Here is a 16,463-nt window from a genome sequence, read left to right as displayed (position 1 = left end):
TCATGCAACTTGATAGGATGACTAGTGGAGAGAAATAGTAGGATTTATTATGTGGATAATAAATTGCTACTCAGAATGATTTTATTAATATATTATTTGGAAATCATATTATAAATTAGTAATTAAGCAGAAATTAATTTGATATTAATTTTGGGATTAAAGAAACTAATTAATAATGGAGGGACTGGTTCTGCAAATCATTGACAGTTGCAAAGTTGGACTGATGGACTCCTATCAAAGGACTGGACGAAATCTATAGGAGGCCTTATAGAATTCGTCCAAGGCTTTTATTATGGAGGTCTATGGACTGCTTACGGCCTAAGCAAGGAAATTAAGGGTTTCCACCTGAACCTCCTAATTTCCCCAACTATATAAACCCCCTTTGACTAAGGATTTTGGCCTTATGCAATGGAAATAAACCCATTAGATGTAACACTTGGGGCACTAGGCTTTCAAAGTCAAGATCAAGCAATGATTATACTTGTTATTACTATATAACAATCAAGGTAAATTCATAACCCTAATTTCATATGTGAATTTCGAAAATTGTATGATAGTTCATAGGGTATGCTCAAAACCCATCAGTGGTATTAGAGCCTAGGATGTTTTTCAATTGAACAGATGCAAGAGTAAACAACCAAAAGAACAAGAAATCAATTTTTTTTGTTGTCTGGCAGCCAGACTCGACGAGTCCATCATACAACTTAATGAGTTGGATGAACTCGACAAATTCCTTGCCCAACTTGACGAGTTGACTTGTCTGGTGCCAAATTTTTCGATTTTTTGGTAAGATTTTGATTTGGATAATTATCATAACTCGTTTTTAATGCCTAAATTCGATTTTTCTTATTAGTATGAAATATCCTTATCAAAATTTGAAGATTTGGTTAAATTAAGATAATATTTTATTATTTTGATTCAAATATTTAATCTAGAATTTTGAATAGTTTCAAATTACACCCTTTAAGTTTTGGAATTTAAAATTTAATTAAAAGTTTTAATTTTGAAATATAAAATTGTAAAACCTTAGTATTTTGAAAAGTTTTAAAATACACCCTCTTGGTTTTATAGTTTAAATTTGAAATTAAAAGTTTTGATTTTTGAAATTTTAAATGGTTAAACCCAAGTATTTTGAAAAAAAAAATTCAAATGTGCACATCACGGTTTTATAATTTAAAATTTGATTAAATAGCTTTAATTTTGAAATCTTAAATTTAGAATCTTGGTATTTTGAATAGTTTAAAATACGACCACATGGATTTTATTAAATAAATAATTAAGTGTTTTAGTTAAAGGACAATTAATAATTCCATATATAGGTTTAAATTTAATAAAGTTAAAAGATTAATTTATTAAAAGATTAAATCACTTAGTATTTTAAATGTGTAAAATACACCCTTATACTATATAAAATTAAAAGTCTAATATATTATATATGTATAAGTAAAAGGTCAGTATGACCGTTAGTAAGCCTCATTCACAAAGCTGATCTATAAGGGATGTTTAAGGAAGCGGCCAATAAAATGACCGTCATTGGGTATCTACTCTTACCCACCGCACCCTTGACTAGTGGAGGGTTGTTATCCAAATGGGTAGGATAGGACACAAACTTTCATTATAAGTATAATGAAATACAAAGTAACTAAACGCTTTTATAAATTCTCAAATGTTAGTTACTTTAGGAAAAATGTAAATTTGATGTTAACCCATGAAATTGCACATTGCAGAATGATGTTGAGTGATCGACCAATGGCTTAGGATTTCATTGTCAAAGGTGGAGATTATATCCCTCTAGATTCCCATATTCAGAGGAAAAGAGGGAGCGGGTGTGTAATTTCCATAGTTAGGATGGACACCCAGCATGAGGCTAGATGGTTGTGGTTTTTTACAGCAGTTATGACAGTGTGGGAATGCACAAGAGGATTCTTATGGTAGGGTTTCCTTGAGATGAGATCAAGGTTCTGCTTTCTTTGAAATATAGGCGGGTCAAGTTCTAGTTGATTATTTCAAGTGATCAAGGAAGTGAATCGGGAATGACAACTTTTGTTGTCTTTGATGTATCCCGACTATGAGAATGATGCCTCTTGAATTTATGAATGATCCACACGATGAATTGATGGTTGGAGATTTCTAGACGAGGTGTATGGTAGTTCATTTGTTTCTAGATATAAAATCAATGTTATGAATGGACTGTCATAATTATTGCACATGGGATTCTTAATGTTAGAGGCGGTTATGATTGAAAATTTTACGAGGTGTCCATTAAAGATTAAGAATATCTTTGAGTTGTTTGGTCTATATCGAGAAGATCATCTTGTGACGTATTATACATTCCAAGGTTCAGGGATGTTATGTATCTGGATGAGCCGATTTGTGTTTTCGTCTGTTTGTAATGTCAGTTGGTGGTAGTATGAACCCTAAATGGGGGAAAATTAGGTGTACTACTTGGAGGATCATCAATATGTTCGAGTTTATGGTTTCAGAAGAATGGATTGCGAGACTTTGGTTCAAGATTGGTCGAGACGAGGGAGCAAAGCAAGTTGCCATCAGATGTATGCGCTCAAGAATGTATGAGTGGTTTTTGCGGCAGGAAGATGTTGGATAATGAGCTTGGTGTAGCCAGTGGTTCCTTTCAGGAATATCAATAAGTAGGTCAAGAGGCGTTTGGGCCGCCCAGGTTGCATATCAGTTGTTGAGGGATTTTTCAGTTCGTTGTATAAATTTATATCCATAGTCTAGGATGGATATTTGTTGATCAGTCAATCGGCTTTGAAGTTTGGTATGTTTAGTTTCATGTGGTCCTGGTTTTGTAGTGTATTGGATCATTGGTTTAGTTGTAAATGCAATCTCGATCGTTGATCGTTTTGTTCACTGTTAATAGCATAGATTCTTCAAAAGTTTCAAGTTGTATAGTGGATGCATTAACCTATCGTTAAGTATTGTATGTTGTATATTTTTGGCCTCCAAGTATGTATACCCTCAACTATTTGGTTATGGAATTATTTTTCATAGCGGGCTCAGGTTTGTAAGTTGTACATGGTCATTGGGAGTTCGAATGTCGGAGTGGGTTGTTTAGATTTTCAAATGTGGCTATGGATCTATGTAGAATCCAATTTTGGCATGTCGCATTGGTAGGGTTGGTATTTGGATTGATCCAACTAGGGTTTTAGCAGCATTCTATATAACTTTGGAAGTTTTATCGAGGTAGTTGCGTATTGGTGGGATCTGTTTGGTTTTCAATCAAGGTGTGGAATCTTGTTTTAGTTATTTATGATGATGTTTTCGTTAACAATTGAGATTCGTTATTTCGTTAGATCTACTGGTACTTCACATGTTGGGTAGGGTCGAGAGGAATAGGAATATAGTAGATACAGGGTTAGTTATGGGTCTCTTGAGGATGTATACTATGGTAAGTTAATTAGATATTGTCATGACGGATGTATATAGTTTGAGAAAGATAGCACGAGAATGTATGGTCCGCACTTATTGGCGTGGTTCTTATTTGGTTTATAGCTCTTGAATTGGAAAAAGAGTGCAACTGCCTATCTCATTCTCTGGTCATGTGCAACCATATTTTCGTGTGGTTTTGCATTAGTAGCAACTTGTGTTGTGAAAGGAATTATACGTTATATAAAGGTAAGGTTCGGGTTGTGTTGAGAGGGATGTTGATTGGGTTCCTGCAATTCGCTGGGTTGATGGTTGAAGTACCTTTAGACCCTTGTGGTGCTGGTCGTGAGTCTTCAGGCCAATGATGAAATGTCGGCAAGATCAGCGTAGTACCATGAGCTTATCATTTTAGTGGTTAGAATGTGTCATGATGTATCTTGAACCAGTGGTTGTATTATTCATATAGGTAGGACCCGGTATTCATTAGATTGAGACTCTTAGGTCTCGGACTGTTATTCTTATTGGCATGTTTGGGTGTTAGTGCATTGTAGGGAGTCGGGAAACTCGGTGACCAGCTGGTTTGGATCATGTAGACGGTAAAAGGTTGTTGAGAGTATTAATTATGCATCAGAAGTCTCCTGTTGAATGTTTGTGTTATGAAAACCGTTTTCCTATGGGCTTTTTATTAGGAGTTTGGTTACCAATGTTGAGTATTGTTTTTGAAATCTCAACTCATGAAGTTAGTTGTAAACTCCTCGAGTGATTTGTTAGGTGGATTCATACCTCATCTGTTAAGGGATTTGGATGCAATGTGAGAATATTGGATGGACCATGATTATGCTCGTGGGAGTAGTAGGTTGGTGATGACTTGTCATGAAGTCAAGTATGTATGTAAGGATTTTAGGCACAACTTCCAAATTTTGGATTGGTTGAAATTCATGATTGGTATGTTTTGAGTATTCTTTTTGCGTGATTTGGTGGTGTTCCTAGTCAGGGACTAAGGGTAGGTACAACGATGGATGATTATCAATCTTAGAGTATGGTTTGTGGAGTTTAGACTGATGGGTTCCCAATTTTGGGGCTTTATTGATGGAGTTAGTTATAGTTTCAGTTTTTGAGAAGTTTCCTGGTTTGAGTGGTTTTCACTGGTAGTTGGTCCTTATAGTTAGGAAGAGAAGGATCGTGGTTGTGGTTGAGTATTTTCAAGTTATTAGGTTGTTTGTTGGCAGTTGTAGGTTTCCAAGTAATCTCTTGACTTCTCTATATAGATGCCTTGATTTCAAAGGGGCTAGTGGGAGCTTGTGGAATATGTCTTAACGTTAATTTCAAAGATTCTAACCAAGATGGATTTTGAGGATTAAATCCAGTTTAAGTGGGAGAGGTTAATAAGATCATGTTTTGAGAAGTCCTTATTCTGGGTGAAAACCCGTCCTCACGAGGTGATAGAAATGTGTCACGATGTGAGAGTCCTCACGAGGTGAGAATTATGCAGCCTAAACCCACAAAATTTTTAGGGTTTTCAAGGTATATAAAGGTAAGGATTCATATTTTAGAGTATTTTCTTATCCTCCATCATATCTAGAACCCCGTGGGAGAAACCCTAGCCTCCATTTTTAAATATTTAAGCCTCCCCTCCCATCTCTCCTATATTTTTGGAGTTTTCTATAGTTTTGGAGGAATGTTTTCATGAAAGATTGATCCTTGAATATTGGACATTGAAGATATCAACTTTCATCTACCTTCTAGACCTTTCTAAGTTATAAAGTTCCAAGCTTTATTGCATTTCATCTAAGATCTAAGTGTATTTGGTGTTTTGGTCCATTTTAATGAGTTTTGAGTGAGAGTTGAGAATAAAGTTGGCAACTTAATTTATTTATGTCATATGTCCCAAGAACATTGTGTGTTTCAGATCTGGACTCCAACACATTTTTATCGGTTTAGAATGTTTTCTTGGACCTCGTGGACTAGGAAAGTTTTGATATTTTACCTTCCTTTCAGCCATGCAAGTTATCTTGGTCATTTAGGTCATTTTGGTGTATTAAAGTTTAGATCTTGAAAACTTGAGACGTTATTATGGATAAATTCGGAAACTTTATCCATCTATACATCATGTTGATTTAGATCTGAAGGTTGGACACTTGGACATAATGGATTTAGCTAGGAAATATGCATTCTTGGTTCCTTTGAGACTTAAAGATTAGATCTTGGTTGTTTGGACCATCCTAATGGATGATTTGGCAGCTTTATCCATTATGAAGTTATTTAGGAACTAGATATGAGGTTATGGTCCTTGGTCTGAAGAGATTAAGCACTTAATGAATATTATGGCATTCTGACCATAAGTCACAACGTAACATAGGATATTTTATGATGTGACGGTGCCCAAAATCGTGATTGTTTTATCGTTGTATTCTCACGATGTGACTAAGTAATGGTCACGATGTGACCATGAGCTTATCATTTTAGTGGTTAGAATGTGTCATGATGTATCTTGAACCAGTGGTTGTATTATTCATATAGGTAGGACCCGGTATTCATTAGATTGAGACTCTTAGGTCTCGGACTGTTATTCTTATTGGCATGTTTAGGTGTTAGTGCATTGTAGGGAGTCGGGAGACTCGGTGACCAGCTGGTTTGGATCATGTAAACGGTAAAGGGTCCAGAAGATGCTCAAACAGAAGTTCTCAGCTTGCCAATATGATCTTACAATCATAAAAGTTTCTTTTTTCCTTCAAGATCCACCAAGGACACAAATATGATTTCAAAAATAGGAAATGGATCAAGGTTTCTTTAAGAGGCTTTTAGAGGTAATGGAGGTTGAGGGTAAAGGAAACCATGGCCCATCACTTCTTTTAAATAGTTTCCAAGTCCGATAATTAGGGTTTTCCCCATATCAGGTGTCACGTCGTGACCACCATAGTGTAATAGCCCGGATCTCCAGGTATCTTTACTTTCATATTTTTGGTATTCTGTGAGGGGACTCGGCGAGTTGGAGGTCGAACTCGCCGAGTCGGGTCGCGGTTTTGGATGGAGGTTCACGTCCGGACTCGGCGAGTCCAAGGGATGGACTCGGCGAGTCCATGCTGTATAATGAAACCCTAATTTCACGGTCCTAAGCCCTATTTAAAGGACCTTATGGCCTTCATTTGCAGCCACCTTGAGCCCTAAGTGCACCCAAACGGCTGAGAGATCTTGTGAGTGTGATAAGAGGCTATTTGTTCATCATTTTGTGTGTTATTGCAAGAAAGGAAGGAGAAGATCAAGCTTGAAGAGTTGGGGAGCTTGGATCTGCTTCTTTTTCATCAAGGGAACCTTCTTGAGGTAACTTTCAGAGCTAAACTTCGTATTTTGGTTGATGTGTCAAATCTAGGGTTTCCTCTTGCCTTATTTGGCTTAAATTGGAAGTAAGAAAGGTCCCATGGAGATATGGAACCTAGATCTGGACCTTAGCAGGTCCAGGAGGCCCCAAATGACAAGCTTTATGTCCATTCTTTTGAGTTGGAAGCTAGGGTTGCCATATTAGAGGTTATTTCTCCAAAATGAGCCTTGTATGTGTTGCATGGCGACCAAGACTGAGACTTTACGTGATAAATGAGCTTGGGAAGGCCAGATCTATGTGTGTATGGAACGGATCTGACCGCAAAAGCCAGTTTTAGCTGATGCATGGCATGGACTCGCCGAGTCTGAAGAACAGACTCGACGAGTCGCTTGAAGATTGTCCTTGAGACCACCCAGTGTGTAGTCCTACCGAGTTGTGGGTGACTCAGTGAGTTACAGAGAGTTAGAAAAGTTTTGACAGGTGGACCGAGTCGAGTTGGGACTCGCCGAGTCGTCCTTGTGACTCGGCGAGTTGAGTCGCGGTGGCCCCGTGATTCAGGCCCAGGTGGAACTCGTCGAGTCAGGGGAGTACTCGACGAGTCAAAGGGAAAATCCTTGCGAGTTGGTGAAAACGCGTAGACTGTTGACCAAGTTGACCAGTGTTGACTTGATAAGGATGGTCAACCTTAGTGGTACAAGTAATAATTATAGATATATGATGTCATAGGAGGATTACAGCTCGGGGGTTCGAGCACGAGTGATTTCCAGGGTTCACGAGTTATCGAGACATACGAGGTGAGTCTTCTCACTATACTGTACCCGGAAGGGCTTGACTGTGTGACCGGAAGGTCGAATATGATATGAAATATATGCATTATGTGTGATAGGTTAATCGTTATATGTGCCATGTATGATATGCTTGATATGGGCCGGAAGGCGAATATGTTATGGGTCGGAAGGCATTGTAATGTGGACCGTAAAGTTGACGTGGGTAGGACCGGAAGGTTTACCCAGTCGGGACGGAAGTCCCCTGAGACACATGGACCGGAAGGTCAGGGCCTGGAAAGGCGTATGTGCGTAGGTTGTATTTTGGGGAACTCACTAAGCATTTATGCTTACAGTTGTTGTGTGATGTGTTTCAGGTATTAGCGAAGACCGTGGGAAGGCGCCGGCGTGATCGTACACACACTCGGGGAAACCATTTTTGTGATCTTTGTTATGTATTCGGTCGTGACAATATTGTTACATTTGAAACCTAAATTTATTACTCGATGTTTTGATGTTTGTAAAAATGAAAATTTGGTTTTGAAATTTACGTTGTTACACATAGTGTCATGTCATGATACATGAAAGATCATTCCCGAAACATGTGGCCATGTCATGACCTGACAAGCCTATCCTCACGTCGTTAGGACACAATATGGAATTTCTTTCAAGGTTATATTCATATGTGAAGTCGTTACTCGAGATGGTAACCCACAATCACAATAAACTAATCAAATAAATTTTTGAAAAAGTTAAATTTCTGAAACCAAATTAAAATAATTACAAGTTTCCAAATACATTATTTTAAATAACTTACAGCAACAATAGTTAAAAGTGATATTATATGCAAAAATAATATTGTTGCATTTAAAAACAAAAACAAAGTTTAATATTTTAAATAATTATAATGATAGAAATTAAAATCTTACGCAAATAAACGTTTTAAAATCAATTAATCATAATAACAACTATAAATATCATTAAGTCATATATTATATTTAATTTTATTCATCAGTAACCTATATGTAGAAATTATTGAGACAACTGAGATTATAAATTTTAAAAGATGTTTGCATTATCATATAATTCAAAACAGATAATGTTTATACCAACTTATTATAAAATTTATTATATAGAAACTAACAACTTCATTGATATATTAAAAAAAAAAAAAAAAAAAAAAAAAAAAAAAAAAAAAACATATATTTATGAAGATTTTAAATATATTATTCGCCTAATTTATATATTATTTTGGATAAAGAGAAATTAGACATGTGTTTTGCTTCGTCTTTCCAAATTATCCACATATGTACTGATAAAAACCATTTTCACGTAATATGTATTTTTGTAAATTTCACGCACATAACATTTCATACCATTTGGGCAAAATACATGTTCGTTAACACATATTATAATTAAGGTTGTAAAAAACGTTTGACGTTAGCTAACCGGTGGACTGAGGTCAAGGGATAAATCGGTTAAGCGGAGATTAATTAGGGACCATTAATTGCTAATTTGTTGAATTTTAAAAAATTAAATATGACTAATATCATATCAAAGTTTGTTAATACCACTAATATGATAACAAAATAGGTTAATATGATTAGTACAACACTAATCATGCCCCAAACAGTTCTAATCGAAAGAAAACTTCTTCAAAATGTTAAAATTTCATCGTTTTATAATGTTTCACTCATTATGTATGCAGAAATTAATCGCTAGACGCCCTCTAATCGATCGAGTAGTGCCTAGGGATTAATTGGAGATTAATCAGGACCTAATCGGGATTTTTACAACAGTGAATTTTATAATAGATCATTATTAGAGTATATATTCTAAAAAATAAGCATGAAATCTTACGTTGTTTATGTCCTAATCAACCAATTTTAGAATATTGACTTTAATCTTTTGCTTTGAAATTGATATTTTTAATTTAATATTCATCATACAACGAGTGAGATAACAAATGGGTAACAACTTGCGCCATTAAACCTTTTGTATGATAAAACTAATTCTTTTGAATACTACATCTAGGGGATATAACATTGTTATGAATTATCCGTTGTACTCTATTAGGAAGTTCCACCACATCTAGCACGAGGAAATCAAACATATCAATTGCAAATTATATGAACACGTGTTGATTTTTCATATACGATTTTTAATGTTTGATAAATTTTAGCTCTAGCAGTTTCTATCCTCTTCCTTACTTAATGTGGTCCCTTAATTTGACTATGTAAGGAGACCTCTAACTAATTCTTTTTTATATTCAAAATAATAATTTAATCCTAAGGAAAACGCGTTATTCAACGTTTATAGTACCACTACTCACGTTAGAATTCAAGTTCAACGTTTATTTCACCACAAACTCACGTACAACTCGTACTCATTGGCAACCTTTTTATTTTAACGCTAAGTCTCATTTTTGTTGGCTAATTATAGTTACTAAGGCATCGTCTCGTATCTTTAGATCAATAGTTATCAACAAATTTATATATCTTTTTAACCCAAAAAGGATATTTCATTTTCTTTTAAATTCCCTTGTTTCCAACAACACCGATATTGCTAAGGTTATATTGTACTTAATCTTTGCGGAATGAATACATTATAATCTATGTTTAGTGAGTATTTAGATGTTTGATTTGACAATCTAGTGATATGTAAATGTATAGATGAAATGTATGTTGATGTGATAATGGAACCGATTAAATGAATTTTCTTTGTTGATGTCAAGTCAAGCTATATTGTTGGACTTTTTGGACCATTAACAACCCCAATAGAAGACTTATAGTGTGCGTTGATTTTCGGGTGATTTAGGAGAGTAACGAACTTTTAATCTTGTTAATATTTAGTCATTTTTGTGTACATCATTTATCCGTGAGTTTTTTTTGTGTTCAAAAAAACATAATTATGATTAGTTATTACAAGTCATAAAAGTATTTTGTGAACACCAAAAACAAGTTCATTAGTAAATTTTGTACACCAAAAAATATTGATTAAATATGAACAAAAATATATTTACAAATAGATTTACTATTTGGTAAATCACATTTTAATTTTCAATTATTTTTTATCAAGATAAGAAAGAGATTTAAAAACATATTTACAAAATAAAATTTTATAAAAGTGAATATTTTATAGATTAATAGAACTTATGAATTAAATTATAATGAAAGATGAAAATATAATAAATTATGAAGTAACATAATTTTATTTTTTCACGTTTAGTTACTTCCCTTTTTTATATATAATTTACTAGGAAACTTACTTTTGGTGTTATAAAAATAATTTTATAATCTGTAATAACCAATTGTAATGATATTTTTTGAACATAAAAAATAGGTTCGTTGATAAATAATAAATAATGTATAAAAAATGACTAATGGGACAATCCCTTACTTCAACTGGATTCAAGAATAGCAGTCAAATGATTGGAACAAAACAATTTTTAAGATCACATGAAGTTGAAGAACAACCTTATACAACAACAATTGGAGAATAAATGCGTGGATAACAATTAACAAGTTTAGGGTTGTAATGTTGCTCGTGTTTAGTTTAGGCATGTTGTATGTTGTTTAGGGATGTCTAAAAATATAAGAATTCAAAATTTCAATACAAAAATATCTAAAATTTCGGATATTCTATATTTTTGGATATAACTTATATCCGGAAATAGTAATTTTGTAAATTTCCCAGATATTTTGTATATCCCAAATCTAAAATATATAACTTTTTGGTATTCTCCATTTGAAAATTTAATAGTGAGAGTTGGGACTAGGCTTTAGTTTATTAACCTAGACTTTAGTCAGTAAATTTTTTACATGGTTTTTCATGTTTCTTTAATATTTTTACTTTTCTTGTGATTTGGTGTAGCGAAGTGATTCAAGTGTATAAGCATAAAGCATTAAGCAATCCTCAAGAACGGATTTATCAACCCAACATCAACTGAAACCCTGAAACGGCTTCTTGGGGGTATTGTTATTTTTCTTGTGTTTATACTAAGATTTAGACCAATGATCCCAACATATTCCACAGAAAAAGGTTGGTGTCACCATTGTTCCAGAAATTAAAATTTAAAAAGAAACAAATTGTACATCTCTACTCTATTAATGCCCCTACCTCACCAACAATATACCTCTCATTGTTATGAGAAAATAAATAAATAAATCACCAATAAGTTATACCCCAATTACACCCACCCCACCCCTTCATAACTTATTATATATGTTACAATACAACTAAGCAGTTAATGTATCTAGAATTTTAAAAACTTATGCCACTTCATACACAACCAGTTGCATATTAACAAGTTGCAATAACTGTTCCAATGCTTCTACACATACATAGAATCAATAAAAGTACAATTACTTTATCAAAGTTCTTCAGTTGACTCAAAGCTCTCATAAACCGGAGCTTCAAAAACATCAGCCTCCTCAGACACTTGAGATTCTTCAGACAAATACAAACCCACATAACCCATGACCATTTCAAGAAACGAACCCCCATACCCATTTTCACCAACACTTTCCTCCAGTTGACCAACAATTTCCTCTATTTGACCAACATTCTCCTCCCGTTGACCAACATTCTCCTCAAATTGACCAAACCCAAGCAAGAAATGAACACCATTAGCAATATCATAAACCATAAGCCCAATCCTTCCACCAATCCAACTTCCAAATTGACTTCCAACCAAATACCCAAATCGCCCAAACCTTTCTTCCCCTAAATACCCTACAAAATAAGTCCCAAACAATGTTCCTGTACCCCTAAGAAACCCTTCAGTCACAGTTCCTCCATAGTAAATGGCTTCAAAGAAATCCCACCCGGATGATATAATCGGGCCTATGATCCGTTTAGCTTTCCGGGTCGCCATTTTTGCAGCTTTCGCTCCGTCTTTTTGGGCTTGTTTTGCAGCAGCTTTGGCTTCCATGCCTTGGGAAATTGCATCTGCTAGTGATGCTTCGATTGCTTTGTTTCTTGCTACTTCAACATGAAGTGTTCTGATGTTGTATGTGTAAAGTTTCACACTTTCTTTTACTATGCATGCTAATGTTCCTGAACCCCCATCTAAACAGTTGAAGATGGTGAACTTTCCACTTTGGGATGATCCCGTTTCTCCAACCATTTGTCTGCATTTTTCAGCTGAAAAAAAAAAGGAATATATGAGACACAGGGAGTAATGAACTACTAAAATAAAGAATACTTCCCTTGATACTTGATAAATCACATAAAAAACTGACAGACAATCAAATGAAATTCAAATAAGATATATTACAAAAGATTGATATCCGTTATCCAAACAAAGGGGTTTATGGAAAACATAATCCACAGGTGTTGATTCAGATAATCTGTGAAAGTTTCAAGTGTACACATAACACTCACACAGCAACCCATCTTTTATATTTATTAAGATGCGTAACAAGTGAATGCCTGGATCTACTATAATATTTCCATCTAGTTTCCCAATCTATGATTCATTTAACCCTGCATCGAAGGAGACTCAAATACTAAAAGAACCAAGACCCTTGATTTTCTTTATAAATTTTCAAAATCATTGACTTCTGAGGTCAACCCTTGTACTTCTCTAGTTCAAAGACATGTTTAAATTCAGTTAGAATATTCTAATTGCAGTAATCTTGCCACCGGATTATAGAGTTTATACAACTGTCAAAGTTTTATGCAACTTATATTGTTTTAGAAGTTGAATCACATAGTATGACCTCAAAAGTGGAATGATAACTCTCTATTTTCTCAGAAAATGCACCAAACCATATCAAATCTTGAGTTACTATAACGAATTTGGTTTCAGTTTATATGATGAGTTCCCTACTAATTCAGATCAAGGTGTATTGTTTCCTTAACTCCTTCTGCAACAAATACCCTTTTTCCTTCTTTTAACATAATAACGAGGAATACAGAGCAAAAAATTGTATAGAAGAATCTAAACACTACAGTAGAAGAACACTGGAATAGGTTTGTACCTGTGAAACTGAGGACGATAACGCCAACAATAAAACCAAGAAATTGGATTCTCTTCTTCTGGAAATCCATAACACGCGCTCAGATGATAACCCTAAGACCCCTACTAATCGAACTGATCTTGGAGTGTCTATAAGATTACCGATTCATGAATTTGAAGCAAGGTATCGATTCGTCACCACGCCAGAATCTGGAACTGCTCTCTAGTTCGATTTATCTTTTGGTCAATCGTCGGCGGCTATTGGCGTAAGAGGGAAGACTATTATTATCACACCAGAAGAAATGGTTAAAATGGTACCGGTAAAAAAAACAAATTTGGATAAATAAGAACGCATTATTATTAAATTATTTATCGTAATATCTTATTTTTATTATACGCTTATAGCAACATTATTTATAGATATAACTGAAAAAATAGTTCCTGTGGTATGTATTTTTTTTGGGGTTCTAGTTCAAACCACAATTTTTTTGGATTGTTAGTCCTTTTGAACTAGTTTGTACGTGGAAAATGTCCCTCCTCAAATTGAAAAGAGTAAAATACCCTTAATATATTTATTTTTCATTTTTCTTTCTTTTTTAACTGTTTTATAATTAATAAATAAATACAAAAATGACTCTCTCTCTCTCTCTCTCTCTCTCTCTTCCAATTTTTCTGTAAGTTCACCCCCTACCAGATTGGAATTACCATCTCCGTCGAGACCAAGCATCCACCTTTGATGGAGCCTCCACCGGTAACAAGTTTCACTCCTCTTCACCATTTCTTCTTCTTCTACCTAATCTAAAAATTTGATCTCCACCATTTGACTAGGGGCACTGAGAACCAGATAACGATGATAAAGAATTACACGCAAATCGGTGATAGGTATGGCGGTTCATAGAGTCGGAGATGTAGCCATATGGAACAAATCAATTAGTCATCAATAAGATGTGTTTGCATCGAGGATTAATCTGTTAATGACGCTAAAAAGAAGAATGGATCAAAACATGTTGCAAATTCTTGATTCTGTGTGCTCATCGATGATGGAGGGTTGTCATTGCTTCTTCTTCCCTGGTGAATGAAGAATACCATATCGGAATCCAAAAAACTCAAACACAATGCATCAAATTTCAAACCCAAACTCACCTCTGTTTTCTCAGAAAATGCACCAAACCATATCAAATCTTGAGTTACTATAACGAATTTGGTTTCAGTTTATATGATGAGTTCCCTACTAATTCAGATCAAGGTGTATTGTTTCCTTAACTCCTTCTGCAACAAATACCCTTTTTCCTTCTTTTAACATAATAACGAGGAATACAGAGCAAAAAATTGTATAGAAGAATCTAAACACTACAGTAGAAGAACACTGGAATAGGTTTGTACCTGTGAAACTGAGGACGATAACGCCAACAATAAAACCAAGAAATTGGATTCTCTTCTTCTGGAAATCCATAACACGCGCTCAGATGATAACCCTAAGACCCCTACTAATCGAACTGATCTTGGAGTGTCTATAAGATTACCGATTCATGAATTTGAAGCAAGGTATCGATTCGTCACCACGCCAGAATCTGGAACTGCTCTCTAGTTCGATTTATCTTTTGGTCAATCGTCGGCGGCTATTGGCGTAAGAGGGAAGACTATTATTATCACACCAGAAGAAATGGTTAAAATGGTACCGGTAAAAAAAACAAATTTGGATAAATAAGAACGCATTATTATTAAATTATTTATCGTAATATCTTATTTTTATTATACGCTTATAGCAACATTATTTATAGATATAACTGAAAAAATAGTTCCTGTGGTATGTATTTTTTTTGGGGTTCTAGTTCAAACCACAATTTTTTTGGATTGTTAGTCCTTTTGAACTAGTTTGTACGTGGAAAATGTCCCTCCTCAAATTGAAAAGAGTAAAATACCCTTAATATATTTATTTTTCATTTTTCTTTCTTTTTTAACTGTTTTATAATTAATAAATAAATACAAAAATGACTCTCTCTCTCTCTCTCTCTCTCTCTCTTCCAATTTTTCTGTAAGTTCACCCCCTACCAGATTGGAATTACCATCTCCGTCGAGACCAAGCATCCACCTTTGATGGAGCCTCCACCGGTAACAAGTTTCACTCCTCTTCACCATTTCTTCTTCTTCTACCTAATCTAAAAATTTGATCTCCACCATTTGACTAGGGGCACTGAGAACCAGATAACGATGATAAAGAATTACACGCAAATCGGTGATAGGTATGGCGGTTCATAGAGTCGGAGATGTAGCCATATGGAACAAATCAATTAGTCATCAATAAGATGTGTTTGCATCGAGGATTAATCTGTTAATGACGCTAAAAAGAAGAATGGATCAAAACATGTTGCAAATTCTTGATTCTGTGTGCTCATCGATGATGGAGGGTTGTCATTGCTTCTTCTTCCCTGGTGAATGAAGAATACCATATCGGAATCCAAAAAACTCAAACACAATGCATCAAATTTCAAACCCAAACTCACCTCTGTTCCTATTCTCCGGTTATAAATCCAAGCAACCTCCCTCACCACCACAGACGGTTGCCACCGCCTCCACCTCCTTTTCTCATTCACAATTTGCTACCAAGCACCCCTAAATGTTGAAATTTTAGTTGTTTTGTTTCTCCCGGTTTATTGTTGCTAGCGACAAGATGAAAGGACCAAAGAGACCTTGATAGATATCGACTCCTTTCCCCTCCTCGGTATTTACCAGCCACACCAAAACTCCCATGTATGAGGACGAAGATGCTGACCCATTCCTCAACCCTCAGGCTTCAAGCCCCGAAACGGAACACATTTTATCGAGATTCATCTCCAGGGATGGTGATATTCAAGTTCTCATCAGAATATAGGTCGAATTTGGGGAAATGACCCCCCCCCCCCCCCATTTATGGATCATATGAAGTAGGAACGAGCGAGATCCATGGAACTATCGGGAGGTGTTGTTTTTGTCGTCGATGGGGATGAGAACACAAACAAGAACTTAATCAAACAAATTAATCAAACACAGA

General features: G+C 35.1%; 1 protein-coding gene across 6 annotated transcripts; it reads right to left on the bottom strand.

Moving 5' to 3' along the window:
• Nucleotides 1–11,709: 11,709 nt before the first annotated feature.
• On the bottom strand, nucleotides 11,710–15,875 carry LOC145047616 (uncharacterized). 6 transcript variants are annotated; one of them, XM_078995922.1, is made up of 6 exons: nucleotides 15,485–15,875; nucleotides 14,816–15,072; nucleotides 14,576–14,701; nucleotides 14,124–14,500; nucleotides 13,455–13,711; nucleotides 11,710–12,615 (listed from the first exon to the last, which is right to left on the bottom strand). In XM_078995922.1, the coding sequence occupies exons 5-6, from the start codon at nucleotides 13,522–13,524 to the stop codon at nucleotides 11,843–11,845; spliced, it is 843 nt and encodes a 280-aa protein (XP_078852048.1). In that variant the 5' UTR covers nucleotides 13,525–13,711; nucleotides 14,124–14,500; nucleotides 14,576–14,701; nucleotides 14,816–15,072; nucleotides 15,485–15,875; the 3' UTR covers nucleotides 11,710–11,842. The 6 variants fall into 6 exon arrangements, with proteins under 6 accessions (XP_078852048.1, XP_078852049.1, XP_078852046.1 ...); XM_078995923.1 differs by having other exon boundaries at nucleotides 15,499–15,875; XM_078995920.1 differs by lacking the exon at nucleotides 15,485–15,875 and having other exon boundaries at nucleotides 14,138–14,500; nucleotides 14,816–15,177.
• Between the last annotated feature and the right edge of the window lie 588 nt (nucleotides 15,876–16,463).

The sequence above is a fragment of the Lactuca saligna genome, chromosome 5 (genome assembly GCF_052625555.1).
Source record: "Lactuca saligna cultivar CGN05327 chromosome 5, ASM5262555v1, whole genome shotgun sequence".
NCBI lineage: Eukaryota > Viridiplantae > Streptophyta > Magnoliopsida > Asterales > Asteraceae > Lactuca > Lactuca saligna.
This window is presented reverse-complemented; position numbering and strand designations above follow the sequence as displayed.

Excerpts from the sequence above, each read along its gene's own strand:
- LOC145047616 (XM_078995922.1), bottom strand. The coding sequence starts at position 13,524 with ATGGATTTCCAGAAGAAGAGAATCCAATTTCTTGGTTTTATTGTTGGC. Across the intron at positions 12,616-13,454 it reads TATCGTCCTCAGTTTCACAG|CTGAAAAATGCAGACAAATG; the intron begins GTACAAACCTAT and ends TTTTTTTTTCAG.